Source organism: Schistocerca gregaria, chromosome 10, assembly GCF_023897955.1.
Source record: "Schistocerca gregaria isolate iqSchGreg1 chromosome 10, iqSchGreg1.2, whole genome shotgun sequence".
NCBI classification, from domain to species: Eukaryota; Metazoa; Arthropoda; class Insecta; order Orthoptera; family Acrididae; genus Schistocerca; species Schistocerca gregaria.
In genome coordinates, this window is record NC_064929.1 from 73668492 (window position 1) to 73691190 (window position 22699).

The following is a 22699-nucleotide window of genomic DNA, read 5'->3' on the forward strand; positions in this document are numbered from 1 at the left end:
TACTTTGTCAACTGTTTTATTCTTACGAAACGTCTTTTTAATTCTTATTTAAGGGACTGCAAGATTTTTACAAGGTTTTCTCTTTTGATGTGTGTTGCATGTCCGTGCTGTAGTAATTGTTACCTCCCAGTGTTTCGCTGCATCGTAAATACCGTTTTACTGATGCATTTACTGGTCGAAATTAGTAGCTACGCCAACATTATTGCAACTTGCGACCTACCTCGGACTTAACGCGAACTTGAGTACGGGCAGAAGATAAATTCCTGAAAAATATCGTCGTAAGTGGTCTATTGTAACTACTTCTGAAACTCTAAATAGCCCCCAACGGCGCAATTTTTACCGCCTAACCTGTGTTATTTTTGCATTTTAATATTACAACTGAATATGCAGCTTCTGCAGTGAGGTGTGAAATACTAATTGCTTCAATTACAGTTAGTGTAACAAATCTCTCCGTGTGTATCAAGCTTCCACGTACTTTTCTGCGTTCATTCAGTTGTTTTCAGTTCACTTGTCAGTTGTCACTCACCCATTCGCGCATTATCATGGCCGGGTCAATTGACTATCGGCCGTAGCAGTACCAATACCACTATTGAAATTCGGGACTTCGTTAGCATTTTATAAACGGAAATTCGTAGTGTACAACCAATGTGTTTGCAGTTAACAGTATTTTCATTTCAAAATTAATCTAATTATATTACTTTTTTATGGTCTAGCTTCCTAAACCTTAAAACATTTGGTATGCGTTTACTCATTGACGTAAAATTCCAAGGTTGGCAATCGTTCAGTTTTTAATTTGCTGGTAATGGTGATACTTAATAATCATAGTTTTCTAATTTTAATTGTTGACATACTATTGTTACGGATTGCTGAATGAACTTTAATTTGACAGTAATCGATAGCAACCAATTAACACTGAAGACTAATCAAAGCGAAAAATAAAATAGAAAACAAGTGTTCTCTAAAATCTACAGCTGTATGAATAATTAGGTATTGTATTTACCGTAATAAACATGGAGTGAGTGTTTAACATGAAACGATTTTTTGATTATTCACAACTTTTTCTTTGTGATATCATATCTCGGTAATTAGGACACGATAAACTTTGTCTGCTGTTCTAAAATTTTAGCCTTCACTGGATGAAGAGATTGGGATGATTGTTTAAATTTGTACATTGTTATAATTTAAGTATTATTAGCGTTACTTTAAACGTATTAGACTTTTCATTACTCAAGAGCTCGTATTGAAGTTTGTTTGCAATACTTCAAAAATTATGTTAAAGACACTTTTGCCAAAAATAATGTTGACATACGCCCAAAATATTAAAATGCTTGTGCAAGCTTGAAAATTCATATTTTGAGCAACTTGTTAAGCGTATGTCGATTTTTTTCTTTAGTGTTAAGAGGAAAAGTATTTACGGAAATGACAATGTTTGTAAGTGAAGTGCTGAGCCATCCTGTCCCCACGAAAACACCAAAGCGGTGCCGACGCCGCTTGAGCCAAATTAGATTAAAATATATATTTCCTCAGTTCTGATCTTTATGCTGAACCCACACGATTTTTGTGCGATCGTCATTTTTAGCATCCATTAATTGTGTGTAGTTTTTTGTGTGACATTGCATATATGAATAGCTTTAGCTGTTCCCTCACTTTTATGTAGTATTGGGGGCGACTTATCATTAAACATAAATATATGGTTTTGTTGGACGAGGTCGGCATATGGAGAATGGTCTTTGAGGTTATTGAAGGGCATATCAAAAAAAATTCAGATTATCATATTGATTAGTATATGGTAAGGATCACCATTATGAAAATTTCTACCCCACTTGTTAAATGATGGACGCCTACGTGTGTTTTTGTTGTTTTATTCAACTTCCACGTTTTTGGCCGAGACACACCTCTTGGTACATAAAACTCCAAACTAAGCTTGTTGGTAGCGAATTAGCTTACCAGTGTGCTGATGTGATTGATTTTCTTTTATCGAAGTGGACTTCAAGAAATTTTAGACGTAATTATTTAGTGTATTTCCTGTACCTCAATGCTGGTGGTGGAGGGGTCATTGGGGAGCAGACCAGTCTCTTCATACAATCATCTTTATTTCACATTCTCATTTATTAACTTTGGCAACTTGTAATCAGTTTGTCACTTACCAATACTGCCTAGACTGTGGGCTATTCTGCTGGTCAGTCTTTCGACACAACCTAAATTTATGGGTGTAGGTAGGTAATATCATACTGTAGCCAGTTTTATTTGTGCAAAGTTATGTAATATAAGTTTGTTTTGTTTTGAATAAGCTCTTCACTGTGTGCCATTCATAGAGCTGTTCAGTTATCTTAGTTGTGTGAGATACTGTTGTGTTCAGGACACAATAAAGTTTGTTTGCTGTTCTAAAATTTAAGCGTGTGCTGGATGAAGAGATTGGGATAATTGCTTAAATTTTTACATTGATATGATTTAGTATAAGTATTATTAGTGTTACCTTAACTGCACCATTTTTGTAGTGACCAAGAGATCATGCTGACGTTTTAGTATGCAATAATTAAAGAGTTACATTACAGACACCCTTACCAAAAATAATATTGACATATACCTAAAATATTAATATGCTTGTGCAATCTGGGTGTTTCATGTTTTGAACAACTTGTTAGGTATATGTTGCACTGGAAGTGTCAGATTCCACCTGTCTAACATTGGCGTTGCAGTGTGTGATGTAATTATGGTGCAGTGTTTTTTGAGTTGGTTCGTGTTTGTAGATGTCGTTTTTCTGTCTTTCATGGCACCCTCTGGTTGTGGATGTTGATGGAGTTTAACATGTGGTAGTGGGTCTTGGTTATCACTGTTGTAACATGAGTTTATTTTAGTTTGTGTTGTTAGTGCTGTAATGTGGATTTGGATGTGTTTGCTTTGTTTTCAGTGAGTTATTGAGGTTTTACCCTTTTGTTTACGTGTGTGGCATTTTTGGTTTGTGTGATTAGTTTGTTATCTCTCTCTCTCTCTCTCTCTCTCTCTCTCTCTGTGTGTGTGTGCGCGCGTGTGTGTGTGTGTGTGCTAATCTAGGTGATTTTTGTCGGAGGCTTCTTTTGGTAAGTAGTTTTTGTTTTGGTTTTATCCTATAACAATTCTGAAGTTTTGTCTGTCTTATATTTATGGTGTTTTGGTTTAATTGGACTAGTGAATATGGGGTTTTTTAGTTGTTGGGGGTTTTGGTTTCGGCGGTGTTTATTGAGTTATTTAGGGTTGTGAAGTTTGTGGTTGTATTTTTATTTTTATTTTTGGTTTGCCATTAGGTATTAGGAGCTGCATTTGAGCTATATAGGTCGAGGGAAAAGTCTGATTCCTCTTTTTGTAGTTGTAGGCACTGGCAGATATATATGGGCAGCTGATAACTGTCACATGGCGTGGTGCGCCCCCCCCACCCCACCCCTCCCCTTTCGGGTGGTCAACCGCACCAGTCAGCACGCAAGCTATTTGTTCGTTTGTTTTCTCAGTCGACTCGACTGAATCGAGTTAACGAGTAGTTGTACTATCCTATGTAGTACATGCGTCTATGTAATCATTTTTTATATATTTCTGTCTGGCACATAGATAGCTAACACATACATTCATCTATTGCTACAGTAGAAAGAAGTTTTTCAACATTGTGGCCCCAATTCAATCCTTGTACTACTGAAATGATGAATGAAATAAGTATTAGTGTCAGTGGTGTTGAGAAACAGCTAAAATCATTAAAACTGAACAAAGCTCCAGGGCCTGATGGAATTCTTGTCAAATTCTATACTCAATTTGCAGCTGAGTTAGCCCCTCTCCTGACTGTAATCTATAATAGATCAAACAAAAAACCATGCTCAGTTCTTGGAAAAAGCACAGCTTCCACCCATCTACAAGAAGTGTAGTGGAAGTGCTTCACAAAACTGCCTTATAATATCTTTGACATCCATTTGTTGTACAGTCTTAGAACATATTCTGAGCACAAACGTAATGAGGTCTCTTGAACAGTATGACCCCCTCAGTGCCAACCAGCATGGATTCTGAAAATATCAATCGTCTGAAACCCAAAACGCACTTTTCTCACATGACACGCTGAAAGCTTTGGGTCAAGGCAGTCGGGTAGATGCAGTATTTCATGATTTCTGAGAAGTGTTGGACTCAGTGTCTTGTATCAAAAGCATGATCATATGGGATATGAAGCAAAAATTGGAGACTGGATTGAGCTTTTTTTGGCAGGGAGGATGTAGTTGTCTTGGGTAGAAGTCATTCACAAAAGTAGAAGTAATATTGGGTGTGCCCCGGGGAATGTTGGGACCCTTGCTGTTCATGTTGTATATCAGCGACAGGGTGGACAATATTAATAGTACCCTCAGACTCTTTGCAGATGATCCAGTTATCTATAATTATACTTACCTGGAAAAAATTTGCATAAATATACAGTCAGATATTGAAAATATCTGACTGCAAAGATTGGCAATTTGCCTTAAATGTTCAGAAAAGTAAAATTTTGCACTTTGCAAAATGAAAAATATGTATTATCACCTAAGACTGTAATCTGAATGTGTCACAGTTGGAATAGGTCAACTGTAGGGATATGAAGTGGAATGGTAACATAGGCTGCCGTGGATAAAGCAGGTTGTAGACTTTGGTTTGATGTTAGAATACTGGGGAAATGCAAGCAGTCTTCAAAAGAGATTGCTTGAAAATAACTTGTGCAACCCTTTCTGGAGTATTATTTGAGGGTGTGGGACCAGTACCAGATAGGACTAACAGGGGATGATGAATGAATACAGATAAGAGCAGCCTGAATGGTCACGGGTTTGTTTGGTACATGAGAGAGTGTCACAGATACGCTGAAGAAACCGAACTGGCAGACACTTGAAGATAGATGTTAAGTATCACAAGAAAGCCTATTAACAAAATTTCAAGAACCAGCATTAAATTATGGCTCTGGTGATAAGTACAATTCTCTATATATCGCTCCCATTGGAATCGTGAGGACAACATTAGGTTATTTACAGCACACACAGACATATTTAAGCAATCATTCATCCTGTGCTCTGTATGTGAATGGAATGGGGAACAATGACATGTACACAGTGGATTGCAGAGTATTGATGTAGATGCAGGTATGTAGTGCTCTCCCCCCTCCCCTGTACATTTTTGTGTGTCGTTTGACCTATACAAGGTGTTTTAGTAGGAATTGTGCAGAGGTTGTAGTATAGGGAAATTGCAGTGACAAATGCCAATTAACATGTGTCCAGTGTTTATTGAGTACAGAGGTACAGCTGTCAGTATGTAACTCTAACAAACTTAAAGCAAAGGCAAATGAGGACTTCACAGTTGATTTTCAAAAATTCCCCCACCAACTTTGGGGCAATTTTGATTTCTCTTGATAACATCATATGTAGCTCTTTTGAGGTCTGCACTACCCGTAATCTGAATGATGAAATTGGCTCTTGTGGTTACGTTTTCTTTGTAGACTTCACCTCTCAATCATCCCCACAGGCAAAAATTCAGAGGGGTAATGTTTGGGGACCTCAGTGGGCAACCAACATGCCGATATCTATCGATCCATCTTCTGGGGAACGTTAGGTTTAGATGTGTCACGTAATGACTAAAATGTGCAGGAACCCCGTCAAGTTGGATGAACATACACATTTTTGTAGCCAAAGGACACACTTTCACTAATGCTAGAAGCTCATTTTCAAGAAAGTGTAGATAATAGGGTTATGTAAGATGATGCAGTAATATAACAGGCCCAATCAACTGATTGTGTATCAAACCACATCACACATTTACAGAGAAGTTTTCTTGAAAATGTGTCTCAGCAATGGCATATAGGTTTTCTTCAGACCACTGATGTTAATTGCAAGTGTTATTGATACTGCGATGAGTGAAAGTACCTTAATCAGTGAAGAACAAAACTGGAATTACCTGGAAGTTTTCAAGTATCCAATGCCAAATTCCAGTAATGCATTTTCATCTCCTGCTCGAAGGTGCTGAATGAGCTGTAAATGATACGGATGGAACCAGTGCATACCAATTTTCTGCCATACTCTTGTATGAGGAACACAGATACGTGCCGAATTTCTACATGTGCTTGTTGAAGTAATAGAGTCTACCGACTGAATAATATGTTCTACTTCATCCACGGTCTGTTCATTTCCATGTTCAGATGCAATATGACTGCTGGGCACTGTACCAGTGTCACACAGTTTATTGAACATGTGAGTAAACACTCTTGAATACGTGGCAGTTCGCAGTTAGGAGACTGTATGCCGTATTCCCTACAGGCAACAGTATCATTTCCATTACTGAACCCTTACACAATTACCATATCGACATACTTGGCATGTGTAAATATGTGCGGCATATTTACACACTACAGTACAGTAGACTTGGCCCACAAATCACAATGAAAACTTCAGTGTAAACTGAAGGACAACTTCATAATGTGAACATGAACACTTTATTGCTGACATTTGATAAACACACTCATAGCAACCTGTAGCAATTGGTGTACCAACAGACAAAGTAAAAATGCATTGAACTTAGCTATATCTCTGTACTCAATAAAAGTTGGCCACATGCCGTATAGCATTTTTATTGCAATTCATCTATACCACCATCTCTTAAAATATTTACCAAAAAATTATAAAAAAAATGCACACCCACTCATTCACACAAGGAAGCACACTTGATCGGTTGTGTGTGCTTGCTTGTGTGAATGAATGTGTGTGTTTCTTTTTCTCTGGTGAAGGCTGTGGTCGAAAGCTAATGTGTAAATATCTTTCTGTCTGCAAATTAACACATTATCTTTATGGTAAGTAGCAGTCTATCTTTTCCTTAGATTATTCGTGGATATGAGATGGATAAAAAACAGAGGTGGCATCAACATGAGGATAAGTTATCTGTAAAGCTCTGTTGTGTCCTCTCCCTCGCCCCCCCTCCCCGCCTCCTTATTGTGTTGATTTGTTGACAGTATGGCTAGCATACATTGCTTGCTTTCACCCAATACTGTCCTGAGGCATAACATTCTGGGTCATTGTAGCTAAGATGAAAGAAAATTGTTTATTTTACAAAGGTCTACTGCAACATTTGTGAAACAATGTGCAAAGAGAGATGGACCAGAAAAATGGGCCAATGGCTTCTTTCTTCATCATGATGATGAGTCCTGTCACAACTCGCTTTTGATTCGTGAATTTTTTGCCAGAAACAGTATTCCTGTGTGTCCACACCCACCTTACTCACCAAATATAGCACCATGCGACTTCTGGCTCTTCCCAAAAATTATAACCATTCCTGACGTTGAGAGGGTCATGACAGAACAGCTGAATGCACTTCCAAAAGATGCCTTCCAGAAATGCTTCGTCATGGATTCAACATTAGGATAAATGTGTTGTTGGCCAAGGACAGCACTTTGAAGGAGATTAAATCAAGTGCTGTGTAAGCTTATTCTATGTTTCTAATAAAATTATTCTCCGTATATTTTGATCCCACCTCATACTTTTCTCACCACATCACATACCTGCAATGCCAGCAGGTAGCATTCAGTCTTGCACTGGGATATGGTCACATTGTTTTGGCTTATCAGTTTACACCTTCACTTGATTCACATTTCTTTCATGATGTGATTCATGGAACATGTGTGAATGAATTAATAAATGAAGAGGAATAGCATACTGCTGCAAACCATCCTTACGTTTGAATGGTATAGACAGTTGTGCTGTTTGAAATTTCTCTACCAACATCCTAACATTATTGCTCTATTTACAGTGCCAGTTGCCATGGATTGAATTGAAAGTGCACAGTAAGCAGTAGTTATGTCCCTCAGACCGACGCAAGTTAATTTCGATGAGACGTGGGCCGGCCTCTCGAAGACAGTGCAGGCCGTGCTGACGCTCCGGCCCGTGGCCCGGGCAGAATGGAATGGCCGCTTCTCCGACGTGTACAGTCTGTGTGTTGCTCAGCCCGAACCACTCGCCGATCGGCTCTATAGGGAACTGAAGGAGCTGTTGCAGAAACACGTCTCTGCTCTGAGGCGTAAGTTGGCGAAACTTCCTGATAGAGAGCTGTTGCAACAGTACCACCAGGTTTGTCTCATTTTTCCTGTAGAAATTGGAGTGTTTCCTGTTGCATGCTTGTTGTTCCACATTTTGATACCTTTTGAGTGTAGGAATTTGCAAGACAATGCCCGAAACAGAAAGGGGGAGCTTACACTGAATAATAAAACTTGAGAGACAGAATTGCTATTCAGTACTTAGCTTGGGGAGACGATATTCTTAGCACTACTTGACATATAAGAGTATAAGAAACTATTTTAATTAATGGAACTATTAGTTCCTTCTTCAAGCAGGAAATGGGGTATATTCCTTCGATGAAGAATAAACTAATAGTGTCAAAATATCGAGTGGTTTCCATTATTGATATGTTGTACTGGCCAGATAGTCAATGTCATAATTTAAAAATACATAGCAGTGTAGCCACATGTATTTAATTGTTTTAGCGTAAATGTGGTATAAACAGAGAAATCACACAAAAGGGAGAAAATGTATTCGTAAGGAAATACGGTAGGTACTGGGAGACGAAGAAGCTTGCACAGGACAGAGTAGCATGGAGGGCTGCATCAAACCAGTCTCAGGACTGAAGACAACAGTAACAACAAGGAAATGTATTGAATTTGATCTGCAAACGTCATTTTTAATCTTCACAGATTCAGGTAAGGACTAATGCCTTGAACAACCATAAGGGTGTGTGTGTGTGTGTGTGTGTGTGTGTGTGTGTGTGTGTGTGTGTGTGTGTGCCGGAGGGGGGGTGGGAGGTAGATTTACCGTAATCACAGGATCTCTCTGAAATAAATTAGAATAGGTGTGTGTGTGTGTGTGTGTGTGTGTGTGTGTGTGTGTGTGTGTGTGCCGGAGGGGGGGTGGGAGGTAGATTTACCGTAATCACAGGATCTCTCTGAAATAAATTAGAATATCAGTGCACTCCTGTCATCACATGGAAGTAAAGAAGAAATTTGTGGAGTCATTTATTTATAATGTTTATATTGTTCTGAAAAATGAACTCGTGGAAAATGGGAGAGTAACAAATTAGAAGCAGTAGAGGTATGGATATGGTGAAAAGTCGGGCAAAAATGGTGGATTGAAAGAAAATGCAGAAAGCAAGTACTAAATATGCTACAGTAACCACTGCATTGAAAAAAATATTAATTCGCAAAATATCGTAAAGTAGTGCACCATTCTACAAAAACATCAGCCATAATTACATGTTAATTTTTTGACCCTGTTGTATGGGAATGAAATAATACAATTTCAGAGATTAACTGAACTTGTACAGATATGATTTTTTTATATACGAGAGGGCACCCAAAAAAAGAAAAACCTGAATTTTTTTTCTAAAAAGCATATACTTTAATGTTTTCAAATACAATCTTAATCTCCTTCGAAGTACTCTCCTTTAACATAAATATACTTGCCAAACATTCATTCCAGTGTTCGAAGCACCTTTTAAATTCGTCCTCTTTGATACCTGCTAGCACTTTCATGACATTGCGTTTTACGTCTTCCACATCGACAAAACACTTCTCTCTCAAGTCTCTTTTCATCCTCGGGAATAGGAAGAAGTCCAAGGGTGCTAAATCCGGTGAATAGGGCGCGTGGGTCAAGGTATTCGGTTTCGTTGAGGCCAAAAACTGGTGAACGCTGAAAGCCGTGTGTGCAAGACCGTTGTCATGATGCAGGAACCAGACGCCAGAATCCCACAAAGTCAAACGTTTTCGCGACAAACTTCTGTGAAGCCGTTTCATAACCTCCAAATAGAATTACTGTCTGGTATTCAGGGACAAATTCAGAGTGTACGATCCCTTTGATGTAAAAAAAAAAAACCCGATCAACATCGTTTTCACGTTCAATTTCACTTGTCTGTATTTTCTTGGTCGAGGTGAGCCAGGTGACTTCCATTGTGATGACTGTTGTTTACTTTCTGGATCATACCTATAGCACCATGACTCATCACCTGTAATGATTTTGTTGAAAAAATGTGGATCATCTTTGAAAGCGTCCTTCATTTCGAGACAGGCTTGAATGTGACGATCACTTTGATCTCCGGTAAGAAGCTTCGGCATGAATTTTGTTGCCACTCTTCGCATTCCCAAATCAATGGTCAAGATGCACTGAATTGAGTTCCAGGACAATCCCGACAAGTTCTCGAGTTGGTCGATTGTCCTGCGTCGATCTTTACTGATGAGATCATGGATTTTGTCGATGTTGTCTTCGCTTCGAGCAGTTGAAGGTCGACCGGAATGGGGCTGATCTTCAACCACCATTTCTCCCTTTTTAAACCAAGAAAACCAATCCTACACTTGTGTTTTACTAAGAGCATGGTCTTTGTAGGCTGTCTGAATCATCACAACAGTTTCTGCTGCGTTCTTGCTGAGCAAGAAACAAAACTTCACTGCCACACATTGTTTGTAAGAACTAGCCATTTCCTCGTGTCACATTTGTACTGTATGCACACTCAAAGAACTGCCAAAGAAACCTCACTTCTCACTGTCGGGTGACGCCGCTTGCAAGAACGACTCAGCAGAGCTCCTACTTTCTTGTGCAAGATGAGTTCAGTGGTCATTTGAAAAATTCTATGGAAGAGAAATTGAGACAGGAAGATACAGAGTTTGCTTCACAACTGCGACCCTTTAATGTCCAGATAAATATGCCATTTGAAGTGTGTTTGAGAGAGGAATGGAACAAATGGACGATGGATGAAAACCAACGTGAATTCAAGCTGAAAGGAGCTTTAAAATGACCTACAATAAAATGAGTGCCAGTGAGTAAAACAGTTGTGGTCTAGAGTGAGAGAAGACATTATTATGAATTGTGGGCTCCATGTGGTTCCCAAATCGTGCAGTGACCGTAAAGCATAAAATTACCAAATATTCAGCAACCAGTCGCAAAATCGTGTTTTATTTATTCACTTTTGCAAATCGATTTCAACTGATTAACAGCCATCATCGGTGCTTTCAACTAATATGTGCCCTGAGTAGTAATCGGGGCACATATTCGTTGAAAGCACCGATGATAGCTGTTAATCAGTTGAAATCGATTTGCAAAAGTGAATAAATAAAACATGATTTTGCGACTGGTTGCTGCATTATTGTTAAATCTTCCAAGAAGTGTGGCATAAGCAATGCTCTCAGTGGTGGTGAAAACTATATTATGTATGAAGAGGATAACGATGATGATGAAGTGGAAGAAGAAGAAGAAGAAGAAGAAGAAGAAGAAGAAGAAGAAGAAGAAAGTTCAGATGACTGATTTCAGGGATTTTAAAGGCCAGTTAAGTTTAATAAACAATTTTTTTAGTCTGTTTTTACAGACGAATAATAAAAATTGTAAAGATGTTATTTTTTAAAAAATAATTTAAGACGCTTCATATAGTTCATAACATCTTATAGTCTGTAAAATATGGTACGTACAATGCTGAGGTGCTATTCCATAACATAGAGAGCCTCGGCAATCGTGTTCATGTGTAAGGAGGCATTGAAAGTAGACTGGTGCAGCAGTGAGAATTTGGATCAAGGAGGGAGACACACCAGGGTAATCCGTGCAGTTGTGTGAACCACTGTGCCCGAGGTGGCTTAGTGGCTAGCGCATCTGCCTAGTGAGCAAAAGACTCGGGTTCGATTCCTGGCATTGGTACAAATTTTCACATGCTGCTTCAGTCTGTATACATAAAGTCATAACTGTTGTGTGGATTATGAAATGGAGGCAAATGGAAGTAAATAATTTACTTCTGTCTGTTGTTCCTCGATAATGTAAAACAGTGGTGAAAGTACGAGGGTCAGTCAAAAAGTAATGCCTCCTATTTTTTTTCTACGTTTAATTGTCAGGAAATTTAAATGCAATTACATAGGTTGAAAACCACAACATTGAGGATCATTTTGTCATTTTTCAATGTAATCTCCACCCATCTCTACAGTTTTGGTCCATCTTTGAACAAGGGCATGTGTCCCAGCACGGTAAAAATCACAGCTCTGCTTCCTAAGCCATTGACGCACGGATGTTTTGACGGCCTCCTCATCTTCAAAATGAATCCCACGATGAGCTTCTTTTAGTGGCCCGAACAGATGGAAGTCTGATGGTGCCAGGTCAGGGCTGTATGGGGGATGAGGCAAAACTTCCCATCCAATTTTGACAATCTCGTCAGAGGTGTTACGACTGGTGTGTGGTCTTGCATTGTCATGCAAAAGAAGAACATCTGCCATTGATTTTGTTCGGTGAACTCGCTGAAGACGTGCTTTAAGTTTTTTGAGGGTTGTGACGTATTGAACAGAATTTATTGTGCATCCCTGCTCCAAAAAATCAACCAGAATCACACCCTCTGTATCCCAGAAAACTGTTGCCATAACTTTCCCTGCCGATCGCACAGTTTTGAATTTTTTCTTCTTCGGCGAGCTTGTGTGACGCCACTCCATTGACTGCCTCTTTGATTCGGGTTCAAAAAAATGCACCCATGTTTCGTCCCCGGTCACAATTTTTTTCAGAAACTCATCTCCCTCCAAACGGAAGCGCTGCAAGTGTTGGGAGGCTATTGTTTTCCTTGCCTCTTTATTCTGATCGGTTAACATTCTTGGAACCCACCGTGCACAAACTTTTGAGTACCCCAATTGTTTAATAATCGTGATCACACTGCCTTTACTAAGAGAAATAATGCGACACACTTCATCTGCAGTCACCCGACGGTCACCACGAATGATGTCATCAACTTGCTGAATGTTGTGTGGAGTCACTGCACTCACCGGCCTGCCGCTCCGCTTTTCGTCAGTCAACGGTGTTTGCCCTTCAGCTTCCTTACAACGACGAACCCATCGTCTAACAGTGCTGACATCCACTGTCACAACACCATACACCTTCTTCAGTCTTTCATGAATGCGTATGGGCGTTTCACCTTCTGCATTCAAGAATTCAATCACACAACGCTGTCTCAAACGAACACCGATGTCGGCCATCTTACAAACTTCTGCTGTGCTGCCACCTGTTGACACAGAAAGTTACTACTGCAGTGGATTGCAGAAGAAGGTTTGAGGAATGGCGCCAAATTCAAATTTTTCACTTAACTTAATTTTTTTAAGTAGAAAAAAAATGGGAGGCATTACTTTTTGACCGACCCTCGTAGCTAATTGCCAATACAGTAGTGCGTGTTTCAAACATAAAACAGCTTCATTCAGGAAAGTTGAATCTTCATGGGCATACACTACAAAAGTGAGTTCAAAATTTGCAATGTTTTGCTGTCTAAAATAATAGACTGGTTTCCTTTCAAAAATTTGAGTGTTATTTCTAGCACAGATTTTACACTTTGGAAAGCCACGCTAGGCCCTATTTCCTGATTGGAAACAAACCCTACCATGATTGATTGTGTCCAGTAATGCACGCATGACATACTTCACTTTCCACTTTCAATCCACTTTTTTATTCCATTCAGTGAGCTCATTTGTGGCTAGGATACTAGTTTCTGGCTGATGGAAATCATGTGCAGTATGTCCACAAACATTAGCTTTCTGAGCAAAATACAGTGGTCAAAATAAATGTTGCTTATTGGTTCGTTGTCAATACTGGACATAACAGGAAACAAAACTGATTTTGTTCAGTCAGGTACAGTCATAAGAAAACAAAAATAAATATGCTTGTACTTGATAGACACAAAAAAAACTTTACAGAAGATTCCATCGCAAACACTACAGTTTCATCATCGTCTTGCATAATTGAAGACACTTTGGAATGCAGCTGAGCATTCTCTCTACCAAATTGTTCAGATAAGCCTGTGGGACTTGTCCCATTCCTCCACAGTAACTTCTGTGGTGCCCTGTACCGTATCTTGCAGGAATGGACGGTTGCGACTACTCGTTTTAGCACGCCCCGTGCATTCTTGATACAGTTGAGATTCAGAGAATATGGAGGCCATTTGATCTGACTGATTCTATGCCATTTTAGGAAAGTATTCACAAGATTGTGTCAACGGTGGTTCACATTGTTGTCCCTCAGCATGAAACTCACTCCAATATGTTCACCAAATGGAGACACAGTGCATGCTAGAATTTTGTCCCGATACTCTGCACTGGTCATTCTGCCGTGTATTGGCATGAAGAGTGCCATGCAGCCACATGTAATCCACCTCAAAAAATGAGTGAACCATCACGAAAAGGGTGACGGTCTGCAATACAGTAAAGGTGTAAAAGTGGTTGTTGTGGCCTCCACACACAAATATTAGTGTTGTCAGGATGAAGACTGATACAGTTCTCATCACAGAAGAGCATTGTGTCCCATTGCTGTCTAGTCAATGATGAGTGGTTTCTGGCCTTGTGACACGTGCCCCTCTTCGAACTCTATTCAGAGGAAGTTCCCGAAGAGGTCTTGTGGCATATAATCCCTACTCGTGGAACATGTTTCGTATCATTTGTGTTGACATCTGCTCTTCTGAAGCTTTTAACACTGCTGCCACGGGCATTGTGTTGAGGGTATGTGCTTGCTGTTATATGCAGATATCAGGGCTGCACACCTGTTTTGTTCTGTGATCATCATCAGCTATCCTGTCACTAGAAACTGCTTCTAGACATATTACTTTGACTCAAAGCGACATTTGCTGTGGTGTCCACCTGTCTCATTCCCTGCAACATTAGAGTGACTGCATAGAGCCTCTGATTGTACATTATTGTTGTCCGAACCGTTCTGAAGCAACACAAGTATCGAAAAGCCACACAGCACAAGTACTGCAATTTTTACATGTGACATGGTTGCCATAAATTGCACATACTGATAGATTTACATTACAAACAAATCATTGTATTGATATCGTAACATATTTCTGCATCACAACATTCAGTGTTACAGTTTTGGCAATATGCAACATTTATTTTGACCAATGTAGTAATCACCCCTTAAGAGGCACATGGTCGCCTTGGAATGCCGAATTGGTACTAGGCTGCCATGTGACGTATCATCGCTAATATGTGTGTGTGTATGTGTGTGTGTGTGTGTGTGTGTGTGTGTGTGAGAGAGAGAGAGAGAGAGAGAGAGAGAGAGAGAGAGAGAGAGAGAGTGTGTGTGAGAGAGAGAGATACTGTCCATTATGTGAACAAAAAATGGTGCACCAACTTCCGCAATGTAATGTGGCATGAAAACAGTGCTTTAAAAAAAAATTGTAACTGATATGAACTGGAGACGAGTGTCACGCTGTATCAGTGACAGTATGTTTCAAACCTGATATGAACTGTTACCAGCATTGAATGCAGGTCCATTGCAACCAGTTTCTGAGTGAATGTTGAAGTTAACTCCTTACAGTGGACATTTGGATTTGGATTCTTGTAGATGGCTGCAAGCATATAGTAGAGTCTGACAAATAGTGATGTTCTGTCTTTGGAATTGATGCAAGGTGTCAAGCATACATATGGCCCAGTGATGCATTTAACCTGCTGTGTGTGGGGGTTGCATTCTGGGACAGAGATGCTTCTGTGATGTTTTGGGGGTGTGTTTTGTACAGTTGCTCAGGGTTGCTAATTCCGGTTACTACGAACATGAACTGAAATAATTATTGGAACATTGATGGCGAGCAAGTGTTGCAGTATCTTGATTGATTGATGGGGGTTATTGGACTAAACAGCGAGGTATCAGTTTCTTCTACATATTTGTAATGTTGTGTTTTGTGGTTACTTCCATCTTCCACAATGACAACAACTCTGTTTACTGGGGTGCACGTGCGCACGCGCGCCCCTGCAACTCATCACCCTCTGATTGTCTACCAATCTTAATCCTGTGGAAAATGTTTAGGACTGTTTAGAACAGCCAGTGAATGAAGCAGTCAGCATCCCCACAGTTTTGTACCACTATGGGATTTAATCGTAAATGGTGGGCTTAAGCTGGCTGTACAAATTTGAAGAAATTTGTGGGCAGTATCCTTCTCCGAACTGAGGCTATTGTGCTGGAAGGGGAGTTACACAGTACTAGTGCGATGTCTTCTGAGGCGACTAATATTTTGTTTGGTGTACGGAGAAAGTGATATTAAATTTAAATATGGTGAAGAAAGATATGCAAAAGACAAAAGAAATAATTAAATGGAAAGAGGATACAGTTTCACCAACAGCATTTACAACAAAGAAAATAAATATCTCTGCAGTATTAGCAAGTGCCCATCTAACAGCTTCCAGGGGCAACAAATTCTCTCTCTCTCTCTCTCTTTCTCTCTCTCTCTCTCTCTCTCTCTCTTTCTCTCATTTTTCCCAAATTTATCTACTCACTAAGAGAGATAGTCTTATGTTAAAAGCTTAACACAATTAAGGCAAGTATTACATTTAGAAACTGTGTTTGTCTTGAATTAGTGTATTGTGTAGTGCACAGACACCCATTTTTTTCTTCTAGTATTTGAGAATAACAGTAATGAGATACATCCAACAAACTTTACACATAATTTCAAACCTTTTCTAAACTTTTTCTTAGGCTTGATGTCAAATATTTAATACATTAACTCCTTTATCAAGTAGTCGAATGGTTGAAACTGTTTTATATATGGGAGTTCAATTCTTAACAAATGTGAGGTTTGCAGGTACATAACTAAAGCACTACACTAGAGTGGGCAGGATAGAATGTTTATTTGGGTTTGAGTGAACTAGAAGTTGCACACATAAGTAGTACGTGAAAGGTGGAGCATTAGAAAAATAATTGGTGCAACACAAGCAAAAGAGGGCTCAAAAACGAAAAATATATATACCATAATATTCATGGAAATAGCAGAGGTAATGGGAACATGAAGATTACTGTATTTTGGACATTTTTACTGATTGGAAGAGGATAGGCTAACATAACAAATATAATCTTTGGAAAAAATCAGACAGTGATAGCCTAAATCATAGAAATAAGAAAAGAGCTGAGAAGAAGTATTGTCATTGAAGAATCAGGAATAACAGACATAAACTCTTTTACAAGCGCATTTCTATAAAAAGAAGCCAACAAATACGTGAACTGCATAAATAATACAAAACAATGGGAAAGACTCATCAGAAAATCACAAACAATGTGGGGGATTGGGAACATGAACAGTGTAGATGAAATAATGAAAAAAGTTGCACCTGAACCTCATATAAACAACAAAATAATTTTCTATTTCTATCACTGAACAAAGAGTGCATCTGTGGAGTGGTTCTAATGTTTAATTACATCCCAGAAGATGACACAACCACGTAACATGTATGATGTGAGCTAAAACTACGAAATCCTCTATCAGTCTTTCAGGGCATAAAGACTGTACTTTACATTCTGTATTCTGACGCTGTTAGATGTAGGCTTAGGGGGCTGGTGTCGTAGAGAGATTGCTCACCGAGGTACCACGCAGCACCCACTTTATTCTTTGCACCTGAACCCAACATGAACAACAGAATATCTTTCTGCCATTGAACATCACAAAGCAAATGCAAGTACGACAGTGCCATTTTAACTTTTTTGGCACAATGGTTTTAGTTTTAATTTGCAGATGGCTTTTACTAGCGTAATGAACCACTTGTGATCATCACCATTATTATGGAAAAATGGAGGGGTACTGGCAATAGGAAACTGCGGTGAAGGCAGAAGTGAAGCTATGTTCTCCCAGTTGGGCAATATGAAAATGAATAAATAAAAAATGACCAGACAGATCATCAAACAGGAAAGATAAACTAAATTAATTGCATTAACAGATTTGTAGAGAACATCTTTGAAGGAAAAATTGTGGGAAGAAAATAAAAGGCCAGGCCCAAAAAAGGTGTACTACAAAGTGAGATTGGTGTAGTGAATTGCAACAGCTGCAGTGTAGCACACAGTTGATGATAAACAGAGAAGGATGTCTATACATGCTAGGCAAAAGTTCAAAATGTGCCTTTCGGATGCTGCGGGATTGTGCATCATTGTAGAGTGATAGTCAAAAGTATATGTCCTCACAATCAATACATGTAGCAGTTCTTAGTATGGCCAGTGGTACTATCAAAAAATTTTGGGCCCATGTGGTAGGAGCTAAGCATTTATTTGTATCAGATTTTGTAATAAATGGCATAAAACCTATGCTTTCTAATGTTTTCTCCATAGAGGTGCAGCTTAAACAGTGATGTTTGTGCAGAACATTGTATGAGGGGCAGACAAATAAAAACCAAACAGCCACCACAACAAGCCCATGGAATGTTTCCATTCAAAAGTAACCACCACTTACTGAAAGGAAGACAGTTATCCCGCTGGGAGACTAGACGATCAATACCTGTTATGTAGAACCCAGTGGGCCGTGGACTGCTCTGCAACCACACCCACTCTTGCATTTCCTCATCTGACCGAAACTAACATCCATGCATGTCTTTCTTCTGGTTACCAAAGGCGTGAAAATCATATGACAAATCTGTGCTGTTTGTCTTTACTTTTCTTTATGTAAACTTGGAAGTAGTATTGCTAATGTAGCATATATTTGCCCTTTGCCATTAGCCAGAGAGCTCAGAATGCACCACTTGCTTTCTATTGTATTTTTAGCAGTGACAAATGTCTACATCAAATTACATTCAACATTTGTGAGTGAAATGCAGTAGTTGTGATGATCCAGAATCACAAGTTAACCTGCTGAGTGCTGTCCATTCTGTCATTTAGCCCAAACTTTTGATATACAAACAAATTTCAGAATCTTATTGTATTGTCTTCTGACACAGTATCTTCAGTTTGCCTTTAACTACGTGACTGATAAAGCAATTAAGTGCCACCGAAAGTTGAGAGAACCAGTGGAATTAAGGTCCATTCTAGCTGGAATTGGTTAAAAAATTGTTGTATGTGAGGCCCACCAATTATGCAAAACATCGTTTTTCTCAGTACCCAAACATGTTTTGGCACCACTCTGCCATCATCAGTGGGTTTTTGTTTTTATTTATTCTTTACATTTGGTGTGCACGAATTTTCTGGACCACTTGTGTGTTAAGTACTGCACTTCCATTCTCCGCATCATGCTGAGGTGGTGTTATGCACACGTAACTATAACAAGTATTTTCCACACATAACATAGTAAAACACTTTTCACTTCACCAGAACACAGTGTGATTGACAATCACATGTTATGTGTGGAAAATACATGTTTGGGTACTGAGAAAAACGGTGTTATTGCATAACTGGCGGACTTCACCTCCAACAATTTTTTAATTGCAAACATGGCCAGTACAAGGGGCTGCAAATCAAAATGATGGTTAAAAAATAATGCAGGTGTACTAAATTTCTGTTTCTAGCACACATAAGTTTTTAAGAATTGCTTTCTAGCTCTAAGTTTCAAAATTAAACCATCGATTTACCTGGAGCTGAACTAGAGGTTACACGAGTTGTTTGTGTAATTATTTAAAATTTATTGTCACCTTTGAAATCCCTCACGTAAATGGCAAATGTCAAATTACATGAAGATTTACGGACTGAAAATTCTTTCTTATAACTGCAATTCTTCAGTGTTACCGCATTAACAACACACAATAAATAAAGACAGTATGAATAATAAAAATCTGAATACATACATGTCTTTTGAAGCATGATGATGTCACAGTCGACATTCTCATTGTTAGAAGTGCCTTCAGGTTCTTCTATGAGATTTCTGTAGCACATCTAATAAACAGAAGGTGTAAATTTCATAAAGGTTGTATTATCATCAGTTTTTATTTTTTCATTTTCCTCAAAGCAGAGTATTTTGTTGTAATGATAGTATTGTGCAGCAAAAGACATTTTTATTTTCCTGTTTTCTGTAGCTACTTCAATGAAAGAAAACTTGCCATACATTTTGCGTGCTCTCTCTCTCTCTCTCTCTCACACACACACACACACACACACACACACACACACACACCAGTAAAATGGAAGCTGTAACATAAGCCTTACACACTCTTTCTGCTTACCTGTTCACACATTTATTATTAGAAACACTATATTTATGTTAGTAAATTCCTTAAAAATCTCAGTCCTCATTTTGATGGCTGTGTTGGTGTTCTTTACTCTTCTCTTAATTGTAAGTTCAGTGCATTGGCCAGTCAGGAAACTACTTGTGCCCTGATTTCAATCATAGCAATAGTTGAAACATATGAAGAGAGTGTGAGAGAAAATTATGTTCAATTTCTTCATACTGTCTCTGTCTCGCCGTGTCCACTGTCAAAGTCTTAGTTCGCTACTTATGCACATCGTTGTTAAATATCACTGAGGGAGTCAATCCTTTAGAGAAATACGTTCCATTCCACTATTGCTGAAAATTAAATTGTTCAGTTTTTTTTCCATTTTTTTCATAAATATTTGTTTTTCTTTTCTGATTCCCACTACCAACATCACTAGCTTTCTTAGCTCAAACATTGAGTAGATTAGCCATACTGCAGCCACTATCAGAACAACACGAATGGCCTTTTACTGCCACAAAAATATGGTTGAGCCCTGTCAGTTTGTCAGGTACGTGTTTTGCTTCATGGCAGAGTGTTGAAATCTCGCACTTCAAAGCAAACTTCATTTGCCTTTTGTTATTAAAAATACTGTGTGCAGAATTCAAATTTTGTACGTACCAGTGTTCATTTCAATAGAATATGTGACAGTGATTATTTGTTGTAGATTTTAGTTAATACAAATAGACTTTAGTCAATACAAAAGGAGCAACATGTGATAGCATCCTTAATAACATTTCTGCTCAGACACAACTATCACAGATGTGATGTCCGCATTATGGATATCAACTCGTATTGCTTTTTCCCATACTACTTCGTATATCATAACATGTAGTGAGTGTAACAATATTTGTTGTGATGTAACTTGATAACTCCCTAGGGGGCAAACTTGCTGATTGATAATAGTGAAATAAATTGTTTATTTTGAAAATGACTTTTTAAATACTAATGTGGCTGAGTTTTATATATGTGAGAGTTGAGTGATAAGTGAATAATAATTGCTTTCAGGCATGGGAATTTTACAATACGGGCGTGAGTTACTTAAACCAGCTGTTTCGATACCTGAACCAGCAACATATCCAGAAGAGGCGTGCAGTTGAGCCGGATCTCATGTATTCCTCTGATGCCGACCTCACACAGCTGGAGTGTCCGCTGGAGGTCAGTAGGTTGGTTGGCTTTTAACATTTGTGCTATTTGCCTTTCCCTAACACCGTAACACAGGGAATTTCTGTTTGGTGTGATGCTTTAGATGTGGGGTTAAATGTAAGTTAATGTGTATGGATGTGAGAAATATTCCTTTAATATTTGAATGAATGTAGCATTAGTGGTATGTTGTTAGACTCGATCTGTTCGATTACAAAACAAGTTATAATGTTATGAAAAGGTGAAATGGAATGATCACCTGAAATCAGTTGTAGGAAAGGAAATGGTTATTATGTCTTGATTTGTGTTATGCGGACATTGTTTTTATGTTAATCTCCACCCTGGAACCCCGTCCATATCCTTTATTCACAGTTGTGCCCAAATTGAATACTTTTGCTAAAACAGAAATAATTATCATGATGTACTTCATAACGTGGATTCACTGTTATTAATTATATGCAGGTAATGCATATGAGCTTTGCTCACTACATTATCTCACACATCAGTACATTCCTGCTACTATCCATCTTATTCCCATTATCCTTCCTTATTATTTTTTACTCCCATGTAAGCACAGTATTACAGAGCCTCCATCCAACCACCCAGCGGTGGCCAGCACACTCGGCCCATACTCAATGTTTATACTCAGCAGGTGGGCATTACAAGATCCAAGCCACAGTCCTGCAAATTTGAGGAACCTTTGAAATTCACAATGTATTGGAATAAATAGCAATATGTTGTGGTTCTGGAAATGAGTGCATTTCAATGTGCTTTTCGTCTCTCTTGTATAGCACAGATGCTAAATGTTTGTATCTTTGCATGTGATGCTTCCAAAACTAGTCAGCACTGATAAATCTCCATCCGTGGCTTCAAATAGTGAACTTGGCCAAATGATAAAATTATTTACTTTTATATTACTCAGAAAATAAGGTTAATAATCATTTTGTACAGGACTACATGTTATGAATAGTCAAATATTCAATATGAACTTCTTTATGTACATTTCATTGTGACAGTAATAAGGTAATTAATTTCCCATATAAACATTTGTTCAGTGTATATTTTCTGGCTCGATACTGCATCTGGCTAATCCTCAGCCTGTCATAGCCGAGAAGTGTACGCCAGCTCCCCTCAGTGGCACCTCCTAGATTCATTTGTCATTAGTCACTGAGTGTCCCATTGATTATGTCGTATGTTAAACCATCATAAGTTTGTACATTGTAGGGTTTCACGGCCAGTATTGACTTCCTTAAAACGTCTGCACTGATTGGCCGTGGCAATGCATAAAACTTTCAAACATATTACATCTGAAAATGTCTTCTAGGTTGGAAATGAAACATTTAGGGGAAAGTTTTATGCATTGACCTTGTCTTTTCAGCCTGGAAGTTTTAGGTAAAGACACCATAAAAAGTACTTATCTCCCTATATATCAACAAAATGTGAACATCTAATAGAGATATAATCAAATTCCCCCATGTTATAAAATACCCTTATAAAACCTATATTTCTTCATTGTAACTAAAAGGTAAACAACAAGATAAAACTTAAAATGATACAGAAGACTGCCATCTTTTTTTCTCAAAGTTTGAATCACAGTTAAATTATGATTAATAACAATATATT

At 38.6% G+C, this 22699-nt stretch overlaps 1 protein-coding gene across 8 annotated transcripts in view; it reads left to right on the forward strand.

Moving 5' to 3' along the window:
- Positions 1-712: 712 nt before the first annotated feature.
- The window catches only part of LOC126293263 (cullin-2-like), a 119337-nt gene continuing 97350 nt past the window's right edge, over positions 713-22699 (forward strand). The window contains exons 1-3 of one of the 8 annotated variants that reach the window (XM_049986379.1): positions 713-799; positions 7765-8081; positions 20942-21091. In XM_049986379.1, coding sequence (XP_049842336.1) covers positions 7812-8081; positions 20942-21091 — 420 coding nt within the window. In that variant the 5' untranslated portion in view covers positions 713-799; positions 7765-7811. Of the gene's footprint in view, positions 1016-7764; positions 8082-20941; positions 21100-22699 lie in introns of those variants that run through there. The other 7 variants (XM_049986381.1, XM_049986378.1, XM_049986380.1 and 4 more) reach the window with 7 other exon arrangements.